This window comes from Citrus clementina, unplaced genomic scaffold, assembly GCF_000493195.1.
Source record: "Citrus clementina cultivar Clemenules unplaced genomic scaffold, Citrus_clementina_v1.0 scaffold_4, whole genome shotgun sequence".
NCBI classification, from domain to species: domain Eukaryota; kingdom Viridiplantae; phylum Streptophyta; class Magnoliopsida; order Sapindales; family Rutaceae; genus Citrus; species Citrus x clementina.
In genome coordinates, this window is record NW_006262274.1 from 2,946,765 (window position 1) to 2,966,464 (window position 19,700).

General features: G+C 32.9%; 4 protein-coding genes, 1 long non-coding RNA gene and 1 pseudogene across 5 annotated transcripts; 4 read left to right on the top strand and 2 right to left on the bottom strand.

The window, feature by feature from the left end:
* Positions 1 to 542: 542 nt before the first annotated feature.
* On the bottom strand, positions 543 to 3,770 carry LOC18044706 (protein gar2). The gene is made up of 4 exons (XM_006435996.2): positions 3,082 to 3,770; positions 2,195 to 2,366; positions 1,533 to 1,579; positions 543 to 1,438 (listed from the first exon to the last, which is right to left on the bottom strand). Exons 1-4 carry the CDS (start codon positions 3,654 to 3,656, stop codon positions 805 to 807), a joined length of 1,428 nt encoding a protein of 475 aa, XP_006436059.1. The 5' UTR covers positions 3,657 to 3,770; the 3' UTR covers positions 543 to 804.
* A 3,797-nt stretch (positions 3,771 to 7,567) lies between these two features.
* On the top strand, positions 7,568 to 9,067 carry LOC18044707 (annotated as a pseudogene).
* Positions 9,068 to 11,815: 2,748 nt separating this feature from the next.
* LOC112095430 (F-box protein At2g39490-like) lies at positions 11,816 to 12,534 on the top strand. The gene is made up of 3 exons (XM_024185614.1): positions 11,816 to 11,864; positions 11,968 to 12,436; positions 12,523 to 12,534. Exons 1-3 carry the CDS (start codon positions 11,839 to 11,841, stop codon positions 12,532 to 12,534), a joined length of 507 nt encoding a protein of 168 aa, XP_024041382.1. The 5' UTR covers positions 11,816 to 11,838.
* A 183-nt stretch (positions 12,535 to 12,717) lies between these two features.
* LOC18045513 lies at positions 12,718 to 13,262 on the top strand. Its single transcript, XR_002906122.1, has 3 exons — positions 12,718 to 12,772; positions 12,876 to 13,037; positions 13,173 to 13,262. It is a non-coding gene; the product is annotated as an uncharacterized LOC18045513 (long non-coding RNA).
* Positions 13,263 to 14,293: 1,031 nt separating this feature from the next.
* Positions 14,294 to 15,727, top strand: LOC18045514 (F-box protein At2g39490). The gene is made up of 3 exons (XM_024185615.1): positions 14,294 to 15,097; positions 15,202 to 15,360; positions 15,446 to 15,727. The coding sequence occupies exons 1-3, from the start codon at positions 14,294 to 14,296 to the stop codon at positions 15,725 to 15,727; spliced, it is 1,245 nt and encodes a 414-aa protein (XP_024041383.1).
* A 1,717-nt stretch (positions 15,728 to 17,444) lies between these two features.
* On the bottom strand, positions 17,445 to 18,765 carry LOC18045515 (aquaporin TIP1-3). Its single transcript, XM_006436000.2, has 3 exons — positions 18,528 to 18,765; positions 18,047 to 18,297; positions 17,445 to 17,958 (listed from the first exon to the last, which is right to left on the bottom strand). Exons 1-3 carry the CDS (start codon positions 18,658 to 18,660, stop codon positions 17,584 to 17,586), a joined length of 759 nt encoding a protein of 252 aa, XP_006436063.1. The 5' UTR covers positions 18,661 to 18,765; the 3' UTR covers positions 17,445 to 17,583.
* Positions 18,766 to 19,700: the final 935 nt, after the last annotated feature.

The following is a 19,700-nucleotide window of genomic DNA, read 5'->3' on the forward strand; positions in this document are numbered from 1 at the left end:
ACAATAATTTTAGAGATTTCAATATTTTTTCAATTGTAACTTGAGTTTCAACATTATGCATCACTCATTTATTGAATGATGAATATAAAGTTATTTATTACTCTATTTCAACATATAATTAATAAATACCACATTAATTAAGACTCAAACCATAAAATTCCTAACATTACTCTTAAGAAAACATAATAGTAAATTGTTTACTTATTTTTTATTTATTTATTTTATAAGTTGTTTACTGATTTTACTTGAAAACAGGTGGCGGTCCGCCCGCCTTTTTCTGGCAAATTATAAAACAATTACTAATCTTATCTCTTCTTTTGTTGATTTTTTTTTTCCTTTGTTTCTTTCATCTATCTTTCACCCATAATAGATTACTAGAAGCTCTGTGAATCTGAAGAAAATGATAGATGTTGCTTCTCTTTCTTTTCATAATTTATTTCCAATCAAATAAGAGAAATATTCTCTACTTTTAGTCTTTTTTAACCCTTCCCTTCGTTTTACAAATATTTTGCAACTTGAGAAACCATCAATTGCCCATTGGAAATAAGAACTTTGGCCTTTAACTTACTATTTTATTTTTTTGAAGTGACACTTGCCCCCTTCTGTCGTACACGAGAAATTGTGAGGGGAAATATCAGTTTCTCTTTGGATACAAAGTTATCTAAGAGAAAAAAATGGAAAAAGATGTGAGCTCAGTATGCAGCTAATCCAATGAAAGCAAACAATTGATGTTCTTAAGAACATTGAAGACACAACAGAACTGCCTATCTCTCATTAACCAGAAAGAATGATCATTAGAACTTCCTATAACTGTTCAACTTGAATTGTAGTGGAGTTTGTTTGATCAGCCGTTTTCTTTGGGCAGGCTGAAGAAAGATGCCCCTTTTCTCCACACTCATAGCATGTTCTTCTCCTTATCTTACCACTAACAGCACTCAAACCAATGTGATCAGTAATGTCACTTGTTCCTGAGCCAGCATTAGCAGCAACATTACTAGTAACTGCACCAGAATTATCAGCATCGTTACTAGTCCCCAAGCCAGCACTGTCAGTAACTTTACTAGTCGCCCTCTTATTAGAAGGCAGAGATCTTGATTTTGAGTTTATTCCTTTCTTAGGTGGCACTGCACAACTAATCTTGACAGGTCTTCCGCGCACAACCTCTTGATCCAACTTCAGTGCCATTGACAAAGATAGACTGTCGGAAAAATCCACATGGGCATAACCTCGGAATTCCCCAGTTTCTTTGTTGGTTCCAAATCGCAAGGATGATATTTTGCAATCTGAGAAAAGTTTCTTCAGATCCTCCTCGGTTATATCCCATGACAAGTTCCCAATGTAGATTCTGTTATAGCCCTCCACAATTTTTGGGGTAAAATCAGATGTCCTTTTGGCTTTAGTGGCCTTGTAGGGCTGAATTTTTAGGAAAAGTCCATCCCTGAGACATTATAAGTTCCATAAACATGATGAAGCGGGAATTGGCTAAGAACATAAATATGCTAATTTCGGGATACATTACTCATTTCACTTACATCTCAGATCCATCCAGAGCCAAGGCTCGTTTCACTGCGCCTTCTGTCTGTAGAAGGAATAAAACAAAAACTCAAATGAAGCAAGGCACAAACTCTATTCCAGAAGGATTAAATTTTAACAATACAGGTTAAAACAAGTTTTCAAAATTAGGAACAAGTAATGGGCATCAAGACACTGAGGTAAACAGGAAATCCGACCTGATATGAATGTTAGCCTGACTGTACCTAAAATGATTGATTAATTAGGTACAATGGATAAGGATACAACGGAATACAAAAAGAAAAAGACTTTGGCCTACTGATTATTCAGTTAAACAGGTTAAAAAAGAGAGAGATAGAGACAGAAAGAGAAAGGTGGGGGAAAATGCATCTCGATTTCTACTGTAAAACATTAGAAATGGGAAGGGGAAAGATAAACCAATATTTTCTTCTCCTTTTATACACCTAACAGAAACACAACCTTCTACGTTCTATTAAATATGAATTTACAGCTTAGCGTGAACTATTTAAATAACAACTAGATGACAAAACACAGATGAAAGAAAAATAACATTATTAGTACCTAAATAACACAAAATAAAAATTCTAGCAATCCAATTGCAAAGTGTTCAGAAGAATACAATAAGATATAACTTGAATCCAGCACAAGCATGGAAACTTACCCTGAAATTGATAATAGCAATTCCTCTAAACTTCCCAGTATCAGGAAACGTCATATAATCAATTTCAGTTATGGTGCCGCAGCCTTCAAAGTACGTTTTAATGTCATTCTCACTTGCATTATAAGGAATGCCTCCGACATAAACTTTCGCAGCAATGTCGCCATTTACTTGGCTGCATAACCATTACACACACAAAGAATAAATATTGTAAGAAAAAAATTATCCAATAATCATACAAGGAAGTCCAATTTAAGAAAGTAAGTCAAGTTATGCACAAAAGAAAAAGAATAAGGAAAAAAAAAAAAAAAAACAGAAAACAATGCTCTGTTTCATGCTAATGTCAAAGATAAAGATCAGAAAAAATATAATAACAATAATTAAACCTCAATTATCAGTATTTCACCATTGGTTCATTAGTTGGAATAGAGAAAAAGGAAATAAACCTTGATGTCAGGGTGTCATCATTAATTAGAGGTTAATGTCATCCCAATTACTTGATTAAGCATTTTTGGCTAAGCATTTAACAAGCTTATCTTTTCAATCGTCTAAATGCAAAAACGTTTGGCCGCAGCACTGAAAATGGTAGCACTATTTCCACAGGAAAAATATAGCGAGAATACCAAAACTTCTCTTGCAAAATTCAGTGCATGCATCAAATACTACTTTGCCTCTTTTCTTTCTACAATTTGTTGTGCCAATTCCAATATCTTCCAACAACTCAATTTACAATTACAATACAAAATACCCTCTATAGAGTTCAATCACCATTCACTAAATCATTTCCTACAATATAACTGGAAAGTAGCTATAGAAAACACAAACATAGAAGAAGAAAACTTCGAATAATCAATCAATTCTTTTCAATAAACTGTTTGTATCGATATTACCTGTCAATACCCCTATTTGATTCCTCATTTACAACCACTCCATCATCTCCCTTGTTTGCTTCCTCATTCTTATTAGCCTTCCTCATCTTCTTCTTCATCTGTTTCTTCTTTACCTTCTTCTTCTTCATTAACTTTCTTGCTTCCTTCTTCACATCACCATTCTCTTCTTCTCCCCCCAATCTCTCCCTCTTTTCTTTCTTCTTCTTCCTCTCTTTCTTCTCACCATTTTCACCATCGCCACCACCCACTAAATCAAGATTCCTGCTTTCATCATCATTTCTTTTCCTCTTCTTCTTCGTTTTACCCACTTCCTTATTCTCTTCTTCCCCAACATTTTTACTATTGCCACCTCTGTTTTTGCTACTCACAGTCTCTGCATCTTCAAAAGAATCTTGGGTTCTCACGCGTTTCTTTTCCCTTTTTGACAATCTGGGCTTCTGGGTAACCGAGTTCAATAGCTGCTTCAACGAATGCCCCTGAGAATTAGGATCCTGGTCGGGTCTTTCGGCTGATGTTAAAGACTCTGCTATTTCAGTTCTTAGCTTTTGCTTCAGTTTTCTGTTTGATAATACCATCTCTCCTTCCTTTAGAAGAGAAGCAAAATGAATTTTAAGGGACAAGTCTAAACCCCCATTGTTAGGGTTTTTGTTTGCAATTGAAGTTCAAATTTCTCATGAAACGGCGTCGTAAGCAACAGAGTTGGGGCTTTTCATAATTCCATTTAAAAACGACAGTTCGTTCCTACACAGTAGTTTCTTTGACCGACATGTCAACGATTTATGTGTTTTTATTTTCGGCAATATAATATTAGATGGTTTATATCCAATTGATTACTTGGTTATAAATAGATAATAATGCAATGATTAGGGGGATAAGAATTAAGATAAAATTAGAAAAGATGATGTATGTAGTTATGATTACATTAAGCTACATACAAGCTTTTGGAGCAATAGCATTTATTTAATTCAAAAGTACTTCGATAATCATTTTAAAATAACTTTTACTACTAATAATTATATTTAAAAATACATAACTTAAATTCCTTATGATAAAATTCTCATTTGTCAAATGATCAGCCCCCGTGCTTTGCTGCAGCTAATTAGTTTCTTCTTTCTTGATTGACCTACATGCATACACACAAAAAGCAAAGCCAAACATAACATTAATTGAAACAATTAACAATCTCATGCATATATATTATATATATTGCATAAAATTAAATTATTTATTACCTTTTGAATAAGTAAGCTCAATTGCTCTCCTTCATCAGCCTGTGGATTGTAAACGCACCAACAATCGATTTGAGCATGAATAGAGAAGCCGTTGACGTGGGCAATGCCACTCCAATCTTGTTTCATTAATTTGTAGTAATTACTATTTTTCTGCCTGAAGCGCTTAATAACTACAGCACCAATGGCGCCCATTGGTGTATAAAGCTTAGCCATTAGCGTTTCGTTTTCGATTTGATTTTGGATCGGCTCTGGTAATGAATTGAAGTAATTAGTTGCCCTCTTAGTGAGGAGTAAACCATGATTCATATCACAGTATGTCAAATCTTTTCGAAATAGGTATTTGAGTTCTCCAACTTGAGGATAATTTTGAATTTGATTTGGTTGAGGATCCACCATTTTTTTTTTCTCCCTAAATTTATGTTGATTAACTTTCTCTTTATATAGGAAAAGTTAACAAGAATTGCATGTGAATCAATAAACTAACTAGCAAGCAATGAATAGCTTGCATGAAATAATGAATCATGTTTAAAAAAAAATCAACCAAAATTATGTTGTCCAACTAACAACTACTTCACGTGAAGAAGGGAAAATGATTTTTTTTTTTTTTCATTCCTATAATGTCTTAATAAATCACGGTATCAATAGAGTAATTAAGTATAAATTGTGTAAATAAAACATAAGACATGTAAATTTAACATAAAATTTGTAAATCAACATTAAAGTAAAATAAAGCATAAATTACTTAAATAGAATATAAGATTTGTAAATGGAAAGTAAAACAAGTTATCATAGGAGTGGTAGATTGGTGTATTATTGATAAACAATACAAAAACTTATAAATATAAAATAAAATTTGCAAATCTATATTAAGTGTAAAATAAAACATAAACAAAGTAAATAAAGTATAAGACTTGTAAATAAAAGATAAAACATGTAAATAAACATAAGAGTGGTAAATTTGTTTAGTATTAGTAAGCAAAAAAAAAAAAAACTTATAGATATAATATAAAACTTGTAAATCAACATTAAATATAAAATAAAACATAAATGATGCAAATATAACATACGACTTGTAAATGAAAAGTAAAATAAGTAAATTACCATATATAGGAGTGGTAAATTAATATATTATTGGTAAATAAAGCAAAAACTTATGAATATAATATAAAACTTGTAAATCAACATAAAATGTAAAATAAAATAAAAATTAAGTAAATAAAACATAACAACTATAAATAGAATGTAAAATAAGTAAATTAACATAGAAGTAGTAAAAATGATTTATTATTGGTAAACAAAACATAAACTTGCAGATATAATATAAAACTTGTAAATCAACATTAAATATAAAACAAATAAAAATTAAGTAAATAAAACACAAGACTTGTAAATCGAAAATAAAACAAGTAAATTAACATAGGAGTAGTAAAATGATATATTATTAGTGAACAAAACATAAATTTATAGATGCAATATAAAGCTTGCATCAACATTAAGTGTAAAATAACATATAAATTATATAAATTAAATAGAAGACTTGTAAATTAAATGTAAAATTGGTAAATATTATAAGAGATATTTAAAAGAACAAAAAATTACAAATATAAAATATAATTCATTATAATAATGATTACCTTATATATTTACTCTTTTATTTCCAAATTGAATAATGATAAATTTAGGTCTATGTAATACATGTGATTACATATGTGAAATTTTATTAAGGATAAAACTTATTCTCAAAATCAAATTTTGGAAAACCTTTTTTTAATATTTTTTAAAAAATTTTTGTAAGATAATTGATTTTGCATCCTTCTAAATCTCATTGACAGCAACCACAAATGATATTTTAATATCATTAAGAAGTAAAGTTTGAAACTATATGAAATATTTATAAAACAAAAAATTAGATCCAATTTTTTTGATATTTCACACATGTCTAGTAGTATAAGAATGTATTGTTATTTTGTTTTGACTTGATCCACATTAAGAAAAATGATTTTACTTAATTATTTTGTACAGTAAACAAATACTATAAAAATGAAAAAAAAATTATAAATGTCCTATCATGAATATAGAATTTATGGTTAAACCAATTTAATAAAACTTTTTCCATTGTTTTCAATTCAATTGATGAGAAATTTTTTCTTTTGCTCAACTAAATTAAATAAATAAACTATTTTATATATGAATGTTTAATGTTAATTTAAATTTTTATTTTTTTTAACAAGTGTTTTGCTTTATTTGTAATTTTAAAAACACCAGTTTACCACTCTTATATTAATTTACTTATTTTACTTTTTATTTATTAGTATTATGTGTAATTTATAAAATTTATATTTATCACGGTATTGATATAGTAATTAAAAATTACATCATTATAGTATTTTCCTCATAAAAAAAAGTTCCTTCTTACTTTTCAAAGGTAATCGAAACCCCTCACATTTTACGATTCAATGAAACCCCTGATGTTAAAATTTTAATGGCCAAATCACTTTTTCTATGAACAGTTTTATTTTTTAAAATATGAGACTTTATCTTTGTTGAAAAATTATGGGCTAAAATTTTGAAAGATGGAAACGCACCTAGAAAAGGTGAACTATTCGATTACTTTTTGAAAATAAGAGGGGAGTTCCAATCAATTTTTCCAATGTAAAAAGTTTTAAAAAAGTATTGAAAAAAGTATATTTAATTTTACCAATAATTATTTGATTGGGTTGGCTGCCACCTACTTTCCTTAACTTTAAGGTTCCTTAGCTGCAAGAGTTTATTTTCTTTACTTTTCTTCAGTTTATGCGTTGGGTTTTTATTTGTTGAGTTTAAATTGTATATTTGTACTTTGCGTTTGGTTGCATTGTATATAATATTTAAAAAAAAAAAGGTTAAGGTAACGTGAACGTCTATCAAATTCGGAATTAAGGATAAAAGGGATTTGTTAATTTGTTCATTAAAATTACAACGAATGAAGAATCCACAGGTTACCAAATTACGTAACTAGTAGAGACGGGTGCCCCACAGAAACAAGTCTAGCATCTGTAGGATTCTCAAAGAAACCAAACACTATTGAGTCCCAAAATACTTGTTTATTATGAACACTTCCGGAGCAAATTAAAGAACCAAACATGGGAAAGAAGCACAAAAACAAGTAGAAGAAGAATCATCAAGGCCAGAAGCAGTTAATAAATATTGAAGATGACACAAATTAAGGATTGTTAATTTCTTCACAAAGTTAATTTTACCACAATTACACCCTGATGAATCTCATCATAGTATATAACCAATCTTTTTGGAACAGATTGATCATAACGAGAGAAGAAAATCCAGTTGATCTTCTTAGCAGTCTACCAAATGACATTCTATGCTGTATTATTTCATTGCTCCCTTTCAAATCTGCTGTTAAAACCAGCTTCCTTGCGACCCGATGGAGACACCTTTGGAAGATAACTTCGGAGAGAACTGGAACATTAGATGATGCCGTTGATGCTGTTTTTGACTTCTGTGAAGACTTTTATTATGAGCTAAACAATCTACAGGGACTTCAATTCAACTTTGGCAAAGGCAATGTGCTATTATGCTCTGTTTCCCCGGGTGGTAATAAACTTCATCTTGATTTTTCAACCGGGAAACAAGAATGTCCATTGCTTTTTTGTTGGGATTTGGTCATAAATTTCAGAATCCCTTCCAGTGAGCCCCATCATTGTATCAAGTTAATAAAAAATCTTCACTTAGTATCAGTAATGCATCATACTGCTGGGGTGATCTCATCATTAGCTTCAAAATTCCCATTTCTTGAAAGCTTTACTATTGCAAAATGCAGAGGCTTATAATCTTTATCTATTACTGCAACTCCAAGGCTTTTGAAATTATCAGTCTTTGATTGCCCTGGCTTAACATATGTTCGCATTACAGCCACCTGTCTTAAATCTTTGAGGTATAGAGGGCTTTTTCCTGAGGTTTTGAGACATTATGGTCGGTCCATGGAAGATGCCATGCTTGATTTGAGAAAAGGTCCGAGTAATAGCATCGATGATTTTTACTTTGGCCCAAAGCTATTTTCCTTGAGAAGTGCTAAAACTCTTACACTATGCAGATGGACTTATGAGGTATATGCGTCGATCAGTTTTTGTACTTTCTAGTTAGCTCGCTAGCTCGCTTTGCTTTTCTTGTCCCATTCAACGGAGGGACGTTTGATATCTAAACCTTTTTGTTGCAGGCATTGATTTACCCACATCGCAGGGTACAATTTAGAAAATTAGAGGAGTTATGGTGGATTGATTATGAGAATGATGAAAAATACAACAGTGATGCCTTAATCTCCTTCCTGAAACTTTGTCCTTTGCTAGAAAGACTTTCAGTAACTGTAAGATTTTGTTGCAACTTTGGCTGAAATTTTGTAGTCAACACTGGTTCACCAAAATCAATTTCTCCTAATCATGCAGATTAGTCCAAAACCTGGAAGACTGACAATACCATGTGCTTGCTCGACTCAATTAGCCGACGATACAATACCCAAGCAGCTCAAGTTTGTGAAATTGGAGGGTTTTAGAAATGAAGAAGATATGATCTCATTGGCGAAGCAGTTGAAAGAGGTGTTCTGTTTGGAGCCAAAAATTGTAGCAACTTCAAAGGAGATTTCTGTGAGGAGTCTGGTGAAGGCATTGGAGTTTCAGGAAGGGGAATCTGCTTATAAGTTTGTGAAAGAGGTGAGACATATTAATCAGTTATGCCCTAACCATCCTCATATGAGGCTTTAGCAATGAGACTTAGGCCCCGTTTGAGATTGAGGTTGAAACTCAATAATCTGCTTATTTTATAATTTTTGATAAAAATAGTGTTTGGTAAATTTTGTAAAAGCAGCTTATCTCATAATTTTCTTCATTTCGTCAGCAACTATTAAAAGTAGGTAGATGGTTGTTTTTCATAAGCAGCCAACTTATTCAATAAGCTCATACGCCTTTTTAAAATACCTAATATAACTTTACTATTTTGATAAAAAGACAATTATTTCGTACTTATTTATAAACTTTAATATATAAATCATTAGATATTATATTACTACCACAATTTTATTGCAAAAATTTATTGTGAATGCAATACATATTACTTTTTATTTTATTTAGATTATATAAAAATATAAATTTTTATCATATTTTATGTAATAGATTATGAAGTTCTTCAGATTTTTCTTAATTGAGTTTTTTAAATTAATTTTACATATTTAAGAAAAAAGTATGTCTAAACAATTTATTAAATATAAAATAAAAAATAATTAAAACTTATATCCATTTTGGTCATTATATAATACAACAACACTTTCTTAATAAGATTTACCAAACGCATATACTCTATTTTTCAAACTCACAGCAACCGCAACAGCACAGTTTACCAAACATCAAGCTACTTTTTTAATCAGCAGCTTATTTCATCTGCACAGCACAAACAGTTTATTTCATCAGCCTCCGTAATTCCAAACTGATCCTTGATCTTAGTTTTGTAACTTTGAAAGGAAAAATTTGTGCATGAAAGGCATTTTGGAAGAAGAAGCAAATATAGATTGTTTCTTATATTCAACACCGGCTAGATTATTGTTTATAGTAGATACAAGCTTTTGGAGGCAAAAGCATTTATTTAATTCAAAGTAAAGTGCTTGGTAACCATTTTAAAAATAACATATACTGGATAATTAAAATAGACAATAGCCTTGCTGCAGTGCAGGTGGTTAGTTTTCTTGAACCTGCACACAAAAGCCAAAGCAAATTAAGCCAAGCATAATCTGCATCCTAAGTAAACATAATGTGTATACACATATTAATGGCTGTTACCCTTTGAATAAGTAAGCTGATGATTTCTCCTTTAACACACCAACAACCGATTTTATCATTAATAGAAAAGCCATTCACTTGGGCAATGCCATTGTACTCACACCAGGTTTGTTTCGCTACCCGGTAGTAAAACTTATTTTTCTCTCTAACGCGCCGCTATAACTACATAATCAGCAACCGCCGCTGGTGTATAAAGCTTAACCAATAGTCCATCTTCAAATATCGACTCTGGAAATTCATTGAAATAATTAGTTGTGCTTCCCGTGAGACGCAAAGCATGATTCAGATCACCATATGTCAATTTTTTCCTAAATAAGTATTTGAGTTCTCCAATTTGAGGATAATTTTGAATTTGATTTGGTTGAGGATCCTCCATTTTTTTCCCTAGACAATGTTAATTAAATTTTCTCTTTATATAGCAAAGGTTAACAAGAACTGCATGTGAATAAACTAGCTAGCTAGCAATGAATTGCATGATTCATGTAAAAGAAATAATCAACAAGCATTATATTGCCCAACTGACAACTAGCTGTGATGCCGTATTACAAAATTCATACAAAAGTTTACAAAGAGTGGCATCATATTTGTTTAACAATATTAGATTTATGCAGGTACTTTGAGAGTCTACTCCTTATTGTAATCATACTAAAATTAATTACAGTGAACTACATAGGTACTATCTCTACATTAATCTTGGAACGTGAAATTAAAGACATTTTCACCCAATATAATCGAAAATTACCTAAATCATACAAATACAAAAAGGAAAAAAAAAGGGTCAAGATTATGATTGATTTGCATAGATTGATTGTTCCTCTCATTCAGTTTCCTTATTCAAAAGTCTTCACTTCAAAATCACATCGATGATGTTGGTTCATCTCTAGTTTCAAATGTCCTATTTTGTTGAAAGTTCAACTATTGCAAAACGCAAATTGGGTTACAATGTTTACACCTTAAGGCAAGTTCAAGGCCTTGCAATTTTCGGTCTATACTTGCCCACAGTTAAAATATTTTAGTTTTATAGCTACCGGACTTAAATATTTTTTATTTCAAGGGCTACTCCCCATTTTTAGATGCCATGCTTTATCTTTAAAAAAAAAAAAAAAGTCATGGTGATTGGTTTTTTTTTTTTTAATAGTTTAATCTGATGGACTTTTTGAGGCACTTCTGAAATCTTTGCACTTTTCCGTTAATTTAATACTAATTCATACTTGTCACAGTATTGGTAGTGATTCAGTCTCACTGTGAGCATTCTTTTTAGAAGTTTGTGGAAGAAGAAAATAGATCAATGAATTATGCCTTATGCATCCTTCTTCTATGATTTTATGCAATTATCTAAATTAAACACAGTTTCTTAAAAACCATTCGATCAAATTCTGGGGACAAAGAAGATTAAACTGTAAAAGTAAGTACTTCAACAAATAGATTATTGTGGCTATTTCAAATACCTTATTTTTTCTTAATATAAATATACATATATAGTTTTTTTTCTGGTTCCTTCCTTCACAAGTAATTCGGATTATTTTAGGATTTAGAAGCTACATAGGTTACAAACTCTTGATATCCAGAATTTTCTTTTAACAAAAATAAAAACTCCGGAAACTTTGTTTCCGTTGCTTTATTATATATATGCAAGTCACAGCTTCATTGAATCAATCAAGGAAAAGAAACTCCAAAACAAGGAGCGGCAGAACCGAGACAACATGCACAATAACATTCTTCCTGAAGAGTAAGGACTTAAAGAGCTTGTACCTGTGTTTTATGTTTCTGTTCTTCTTTAATTAGTTTCAACTTGACATATTGTTTTGCGTTTTTGTTTTTCAAAAATACAGAAATCAAGTTTTTGAGGGGACGAAAGATGAGGACTTCATCAGCGAATTACCAGATGATATTCTTTTCAGGATAATCTCTCCACTCCCTTATGAAACTCTAGTACAGACCAGAACTCTCTCCAAGCGTTGGAGAGAGTTATGGAAGAGGGCCCCCGATTTCTGTGGAACAATTGATGGTATCCCAATTGTGATCACTTCCCTTCTTGATCCGTTTTACAGGCAAACAGCTACGCATAATCATCGCGAAGTCCAGCTTCACTTTGGCCACAGCGGTGGTCTTCTTGCCACCATTGAAGATAATGGGACACTTCATTTAAATTTCTCTGATGGAGGACAGGAAACTCGTAAGCATTTTGACTGGCGTTTAAATCTCAATTGTCGGTTCATAGTCCCAAAGGCATTTTCATTTGGGTTTCAATCAGTAAAATCCCTTCATTTAAATTGTGTCAACCATCTCACCAAGGAAAAAGTTTCTTTCCTTATTTCATATTTGCTTCTGGAGAGTTTGCATATCACTGATTGCAAAGGATTGTGGTCACTTTTTATTCATTGTAGTTCCAGTCTTAAGACCTTGAAAATTGTGAATTGCCTTGCGCTGAGAGACATCGATTTGTTCACAGACAAGCTGGAGAATTTGTGTTTCCAAGGAAAAATTCCCTGGTTATGGCTCCATGGCATGCCTTTCTTGGAAAATGTCATGTTTGAAAGTCCTCCATGTTCAGATTCTTGTCGTCCAAGTCTTCTGCAAAGTCTAGTCAGAGTGGTAAATGTTAAAATTCTTACGGTATCTGGTTGGCTTTTTACGGTAGGTACTATTGCCTTTGCTTATCTTGGAGCTTGTAAAGTATACTTCGATTTGAATCTTGCTTATTGACCCAGTTGATGTTTCAAATTTTTTGTTTGATCAGGAAGCACTCCGGATTCGACCTGAATTCATAATGAAGCAGAACATCCTGCTAAAAAATTTGAAAGAGTTAAGGTGGATTGAAAGTTCAATGGACAATCTCAAGATAGATACCTTAATTCTATTCTTGTCAATCTGCCCTTCTTTGGAAAAGCTATTCATAAATGTAAAGATTCTTTGTTCGCTTTTTTCAATTCCAGCATACTGCGGTTTACTGAATTTCTTTTGTTCTTTTATCCCTTGACTGATTGTTTATATATGCTTATTATCTACTAAGTTAATTCCTGTTCATGATTTTCAGATGGATGCTACTAATTATGACACTCCAGTTGAGACAATCCCCGCAATCTACAGGGATGCATTGACTAACAAGGTCAAAAATACATGCTTAAATAATCTCAGGGTGATAAAATTTGAGAATTTTACAAATGAGCACGATGAATTTAAATTAACAAAGCGTCTGCAAAAGGTAGCTTCCGTTGGGGCGATCTTCTTGACAACACCAAATGGAGAATGAAGAAAGAACAAGAATCAACTTGAGATTTTAGAGTGTTATTGACAGTTCAAGCATCATCTGTAAAAGCTGCAGCATGAATTCAGGAAATGCAGTGTTGATAGTCATATGTACCAAACTTTGCCGAATAGAAATTTGGCTCCTTTAGAGCTCAATGAATGATTTTTGTAACATGAAATGAATGAGACTAGGCTATTACAAGTAGTCTGTTTTATATAAATGGTGTTCCAATTCATAAACAGCTAGTGCTAATCACTTATTTATGCATTTCTTGATCCGAAAGCCTTTTTCTGTGTTTAATTGATGATTTTTTATTTTTTATTTTTTGGGTCCAGAACTTATGTGTATGATCAGTTTCTCAATGAGACCTGGTCAATGAAATTTCACATATTTGCAGTTGATCATGTACTTTTTCCTAATAGAGCAGATAAGTTGTTCGGTATGTTCCAAGCACTTCAGTGTCTTACACACATACTCTCATAGTAACCAAAAAGCTACTTCTCTGACTTTTTGTTAACATTATATGATTTTCTTCATATTAAGTGTATCTTTGTCAAACAATAGTTCCACACTCAATATATTCATTGGATTATGAGACTTTATTAAGGCAATCAAATGCCATTTCTTGCGCTCTTAGCTTCATCATGAAAAAGCAACCAAGTCCTATTAGTGACTCAAGAATAAATTAATGTAGTCAAATCCTCCTGCGATATCTGATTATGGATTGCACGCACGACTTTAATCCATATACAGTGCACTTATGTGTATATAAATCACTTGGCGCAGTTAGGAGCAACCTCTATCCTTACAATTCACATTCCAAAGTGAGTAATCCTTTTTCTTCACTTGTTATTAATTGTTTCCGTAATGTTGACTAACAAACGTTTTGCATGTATAGGAATCCGTTTATGGAAGAAACTGCAGGTGATATAATTAGCAGCTTACCAAGTGAGATCCTTTTTCACATAATATCTTTACTCCCTTTTGAATCTGCAATCCAAACCATTTTTCTGTCAACGCGGTGGAGACTTCTGTGGAACATGGCTTTAGTGCAGAAGCATGGAACCAAGGAAGATGTTGCTTCGGCAGTTTCTCAGTTTCTTACAAATTTCAATGAGCATGATCCGAGAAAGAATACAAGGAGATTTATGTTCCACTTTGGCAAAGATAGTATTCTCACAGCTATTATTGCACCAAATAATAAACTTCATTTGCATTTCTCTGCTATAAAACAAGAATTTCCGCGGCGATTTGGTCTAGTTTTGGAGCTGAATCCTCAAAATCCTATCCACCAACCAAATCCCCCAGCCTTCTTTGTTAAAACTCTAAATCTAAGTTCAGTTAACTATCTTTCCAATGATATTGTTTCCTCTATAATTTCGAGTTTTCGGTTTCTCGAAAACTTGAAGATCAGTGGATGCAATGGACTAAGAACTTTATACATAGATTCAAATACAAAGCTTCTAGAGCTTACAATCTTCGATTGTCTTCATTTAAAATCTGTCTGCATCAAATCTCCTAAACTTAGGACTCTCCGATATAGAGGGCCACTTCCTTGGTTTTGGCCTGAAAATCACTATAACCTGGAAGATGCCATGCTTGATTTTAGGAAAGGTCCTGGTTATAGAGGCTTTGAGAGCTGTGATTTTGACCCGGTTCTATTGACCATTAAGAATGCTGAAGTTCTTACACTATGTAAATGGACTTTTGAGGTATGTCTCGAAGAAATAAAGTATATTTTGAAATGTTGGTTTAGAACTTTTTATGTTATTTTGCGTCACTAAACAGTTGAACTTCTAAAACCTCTTGTTTGCAGGCATTGATCTGTCCATCATTATCCTCTGTAGAAACAGAATTCCAATTCTATAACTTAAAAGAATTGTGGTGGATAGATAATTCGTCTGAAGGATACAGTAGTGACTCCTTAATCACCTTCCTGAAACTGTGTCCTTCTTTAGAGTCTCTCTTCATTACTGTAAGTGACTCTATCCGTAAACTGCATAATAAGTAGGATCAAGTGCTTTGAATAGCTAACATTTCGGGTACTTTTGAATCTGCAGAATGATCCTGAAAGCTACCACATGGCAAGCACAGCCGCATGCTCAAAACAAGTTGGCAAGCATTCAGAATTGGGAAATCTCAAAGTGGTGAAACTGGAGGGATTTTTAAATCAAAATGATGAGATCAAATTTGCTGAGCATTTACAAGAGATAATCACTGTGGATCCCCTCATTCTAGCAACATCTGATGGAATTTGTTGGCGGCGTTTGGTAATTCCATCACAATCACAACAGACAAAGCAGGGCGTGTCCAACTTGGAAGTGCTAGCAGCCACACAATAAAGCAATTATTCATACAAGTTAGTAAAAGAAGTAAAATATAAGAAAGAGTTGCTTCCCAAGCATGCTCATGCGTGTCTGTGACAAAACCTCTTTTCATAATCCTAAGATCCTGTTTGGAATTGAGGTAATGTATCTTTTAAGCCACAGCTATTATAGAAAAAAGATATAAGTAGAAAATAAAAGTTAATAACATGCAGTAAATATAAATTTTAAATAATAATCTTGACAAAATTATTAAACATATAATAAATTTTCTATTATATAAGTGAAAAATCATTTCAATATAACTTTCAAGTTATAGCAGGTAGTGTTTATCAAACACTTTAATCTTATAACTTAAAAAAGTATAACTGTCCAACCTCAATATCAAATGTAACCTAAGTCTATGATAAGATTTTCATTATGTCTTGTAAACTAGATTAGCAATGCATTATGCATGTGCCACGATTTGTTATGACATGGAATTTTTGCGTTAATTTTGGTCTAATAATATACGAAAACTTGTTTTTCAATGTCTTATATATTTATGTGTTAATTTTTTAAGACATGTAATTTCTTATTGAGAGGTATCTCTATTTTAATGGGTTATTTCACTATCACTGCTTGAAATGAATTAGTAGATAGACTGTAAAATGTTTCTAGACATTATCTGGTGTAGGTTGGTTATGTATTACAAGCGAAATACCTTTCAGAGGGCATAACTTAGGTTACAGGTGTTCATTTTCAGCGTATAATATATCATTTTGAAGCTTACGACGAGACGAATCTAACCGAAATAGCTTGCACCGTCCTAGCTCATTGTCGAACAAGAAATTCAATTTTTTTCCTGGTCGTATTTTAGTTTTAAGATTTTTTTTCTATTTTTCCTAATTCTTCTAGGATTTTTATCTTTTTTTTTTTTTTTCTAGAACTCATATTTGAGTGCCATTTATTTTTATTTTCTTTTTTTGATTAGGAGAATTTTGGGATTATTATATAAAGGGGTCTAAAACTCTAGTTTGTACTATTTAGAATTATTCAATAACTCTTTATTCAAAAACTGTTTCATCTATCTTCAACCTTTTTACGCTTCCGTTTCGTCATTATCTCTTCGTAATTGCACCGATACTGGTCGACATCACTGATAATAGAGTGAATGATTTTTTTATTTTCTGTATCTATAGTGAACAATGACATTTAGACAAAGAAAAAAGGAGCGAGATTGATAAATTTTTTTAATATACTCTATTTTAGACTAAGTCCTTCGGTCGCTATTTCTTGTTATACAAGTTTTATCAATAGAAACACAATCAGGTAAAATATCTTTGCACTGTTTATGAATATGTCTTTGTTGTGATTCACCACAGAGCTGAAGAAAATTTCTTCAGTCATATTCAAATTATGCGTACGAAAGATTGGGTGGAAATTAGAGATACCAATAGATTAAAATATAACCATGCGCGGAGACAGGAACAATGTCACAAAATCAAAAGATCGCACTCATAAGTGATGTCCAGAAAATGATATAATTGAAAGATTTTTCTAATCAGCTATGTAATGATCACCAGCTTGCTGCTTGAACGTAGAATGATTCATTTGCCAATTCCTTCGTTTTTTTTTTTTTTTTCAGAATGATGATTTTTTTTTAATATTTATATTGGCTTTACCTTTTCACTTGATGAGTTTAATTTAAAATGTTGGAGACAATTGCAAATTCAGCAAGAAAGATTCACAAATATAGCAAGACATAAATCCATCCACTCCTAATATAAATGATAACAACAGCAACAACAATAAAAGTACAAAGAAACACAACTTCAATTCTCTCCACGATCTAAAACGATAAGAGAGACAAAGGTTTTTGATTAATTAGATTCTTAGAAATCATTGGCAGGAAGTGGCTGGTGAGCGTTGTCATCGATGAAGATGTGGTCGTAAACAATGGCCGCTATCGCGGCGCCAATAAATGGTCCAAGCCAGTAGACCCAGTGGTTAGTCCAAGTCCAGCTAACCACAGCAGGACCAAAAGAGACTGCTGGGTTCATTGATGCACCATCAAAAGCGCCACCAGCCAAAATGTTGGCACCAACAATGAAACCGATTGCAATTGGTGCAATAGTGCCCAGATTTCCCTTCTTTGGATCCACTGCTGTTGCATACACTGTGTAGACCAAGCCAAAGGTCATCACAATCTCAAAGACAACTGCATTCCATGATGAGACGCCAGATGATAGTGCGAATGCCGATGTTTCCTGCAGATCCCATCGAAATTTCAAGTCAAATTAGGCATTAAATTTTGTGTTAATGCTGTATACAATTTGCATTGGCCAAGTTGCTTACCAATCCACCGGTGGAAAACTTGAGCAGCAAGCAAGCAACAACTGATCCTAGCAACTGTGCAATCCAATACAGGATGCTCCTCAACAATGTAATGTGGCCTCCAACAAATGCACCAAATGTCACAGCTGGGTTCACGTGACCCCCAGAAATATTTGCACCAACTGAAACAGCTACAAATAGGGCAAATGCATGAGCCAGTGATGCAGATATAAGACCGGCCGGCGTGGACGCCCCGCCATCCGTTAGCTTGCCTGCAAACAGAAAGAATCCACCGATCAATTTCTGTAACCAAAACTGTTGTAAAATTTGATACAAATTTATTTAATGCCATATATCTGTCACTGTCACGTATACTAATACTAAGTCACTATTTCAATAGTAACATATATTATTTCATGCAAGCTTAATTATGACCCCCCCAAAGAAAAGGGATCCATTTAAATATTAAAATACAAGTAATTATTAGAATGTAAGATCTTACTAAAGGCCATCCCGGATCCCTGGCCGGCGAAAACAAAAATAATCATCGAGAAAAACTCAGCTAGAGCCGCCTTTAACGCATCAGGATGGCTTGCCTCTCCCGGCGTGCCGATGGCAATTCTGTAGATTGGCATTTTTATCGAAAATTTTGTCAAAGAAAAACGATATTGTTTTAGCTCAAAAGGCTTCTTACAAGCTTGCTGGCTCTGTTTTGTGCTCCGTTTTATATTGCCTAGCGGTGTTGTAAGAGTTTCTAGCACATTCATATATATATATATATATATATATGAGTAGAGAGAACGGCTAAGGAACCGTTACAGCCGGTACTCGGTAAAGCATAGTGACTGAGCGACCAATTAGGAGTGTCTGTTTTCTCATACGCCACACTTGGTGACTTTACAGCTAATGCATAGAGGCCCCACTTGTTTGGTTATGGTGGGTGACTGTGTGTGTGGTGGAGATGCGATTTAGCATCTGCAGAATCGGCAATGAGGAAGATATGGAGATCGCCGACAAAGCGACGTGGCGGGCCCTGCTTGTTGGAATGTGTGGTTGTGATTGCATCAGCCGAAACTCTTTGCGCTACGGACGGCGAGTAGTTGGATTGAGACAAGACCGACCATTGTAAATTTGTAATTATCAAATGTGTTAAACGGTGGACTTGGCGGGAGTTTTTATTCAGTGTGGTCGGGGACCCATTTTTTAGGCTGGGTCGGCTTCAAGTGGGCCCGACTATGATTTAAAACAAGCCGCCCAGTTTGTAGAGCCAATGGACGATTATTCACGTTTTTTTTTTTTATATATATCATATTCATCACAGATTCCACTGTAGGTTTTCCCTACGTCAGTGTAACGGAACAATTTAATAAAATTATACGGCATATTAAATTTTTTTTTTTTAAATGATGGATCACTATTAAAATGAATGGGGAATGAAGCAAAAAATTTCTGTAGTTAGCTTGATTATTATTGAGCTAAATAAACCTATTTTACTTACTATCATTCTATAATGGCTTTCAAAATTATTTTGCAAATATCCTGTTAATTTAACTAGTGAAACTGAATAATTAAATTAACACAATAGGTTCCGAATTTCGACTTTTTTCTTATGTATGATGAGAAAATTGAGTCGTCATCTTATTACATAGTTAATATATATATATAGAGAGAGAGA

Coding starts and splice junctions, on each gene's coding strand:
- LOC18044706 (XM_006435996.2), bottom strand. CDS start 3,656: ATGGTATTATCAAACAGAAAACTGAAGCAAAAGCTAAGAACTGAAATA. Junction 1,580..2,194: donor TTGCTATTATCAATTTCAGG/GTAAGTTTCCAT, acceptor TTCCTTCTACAG/ACAGAAGGCGCAGTGAAACG. Junction 1,439..1,532: donor GCTCTGGATGGATCTGAGAT/GTAAGTGAAATG, acceptor ATAATGTCTCAG/GGATGGACTTTTCCTAAAAA.
- LOC112095430 (XM_024185614.1), top strand. CDS start 11,839: ATGCACAATAACATTCTTCCTGAAGA. Junction 11,865..11,967: donor AATAACATTCTTCCTGAAGA/GTAAGGACTTAA, acceptor TCAAAAATACAG/AAATCAAGTTTTTGAGGGGA.
- LOC18045514 (XM_024185615.1), top strand. CDS start 14,294: ATGGAAGAAACTGCAGGTGATATAATTAGCAGCTTACCAAGTGAGATC. Junction 15,098..15,201: donor TATGTAAATGGACTTTTGAG/GTATGTCTCGAA, acceptor TCTTGTTTGCAG/GCATTGATCTGTCCATCATT. Junction 15,361..15,445: donor TAGAGTCTCTCTTCATTACT/GTAAGTGACTCT, acceptor TTGAATCTGCAG/AATGATCCTGAAAGCTACCA.
- LOC18045515 (XM_006436000.2), bottom strand. CDS start 18,660: ATGCCAATCTACAGAATTGCCATCGGCACGCCGGGAGAGGCAAGCCAT. Junction 18,298..18,527: donor GGGATCCGGGATGGCCTTTA/GTAAGATCTTAC, acceptor TTCTGTTTGCAG/GCAAGCTAACGGATGGCGGG. Junction 17,959..18,046: donor AGTTTTCCACCGGTGGATTG/GTAAGCAACTTG, acceptor TGGGATCTGCAG/GAAACATCGGCATTCGCACT.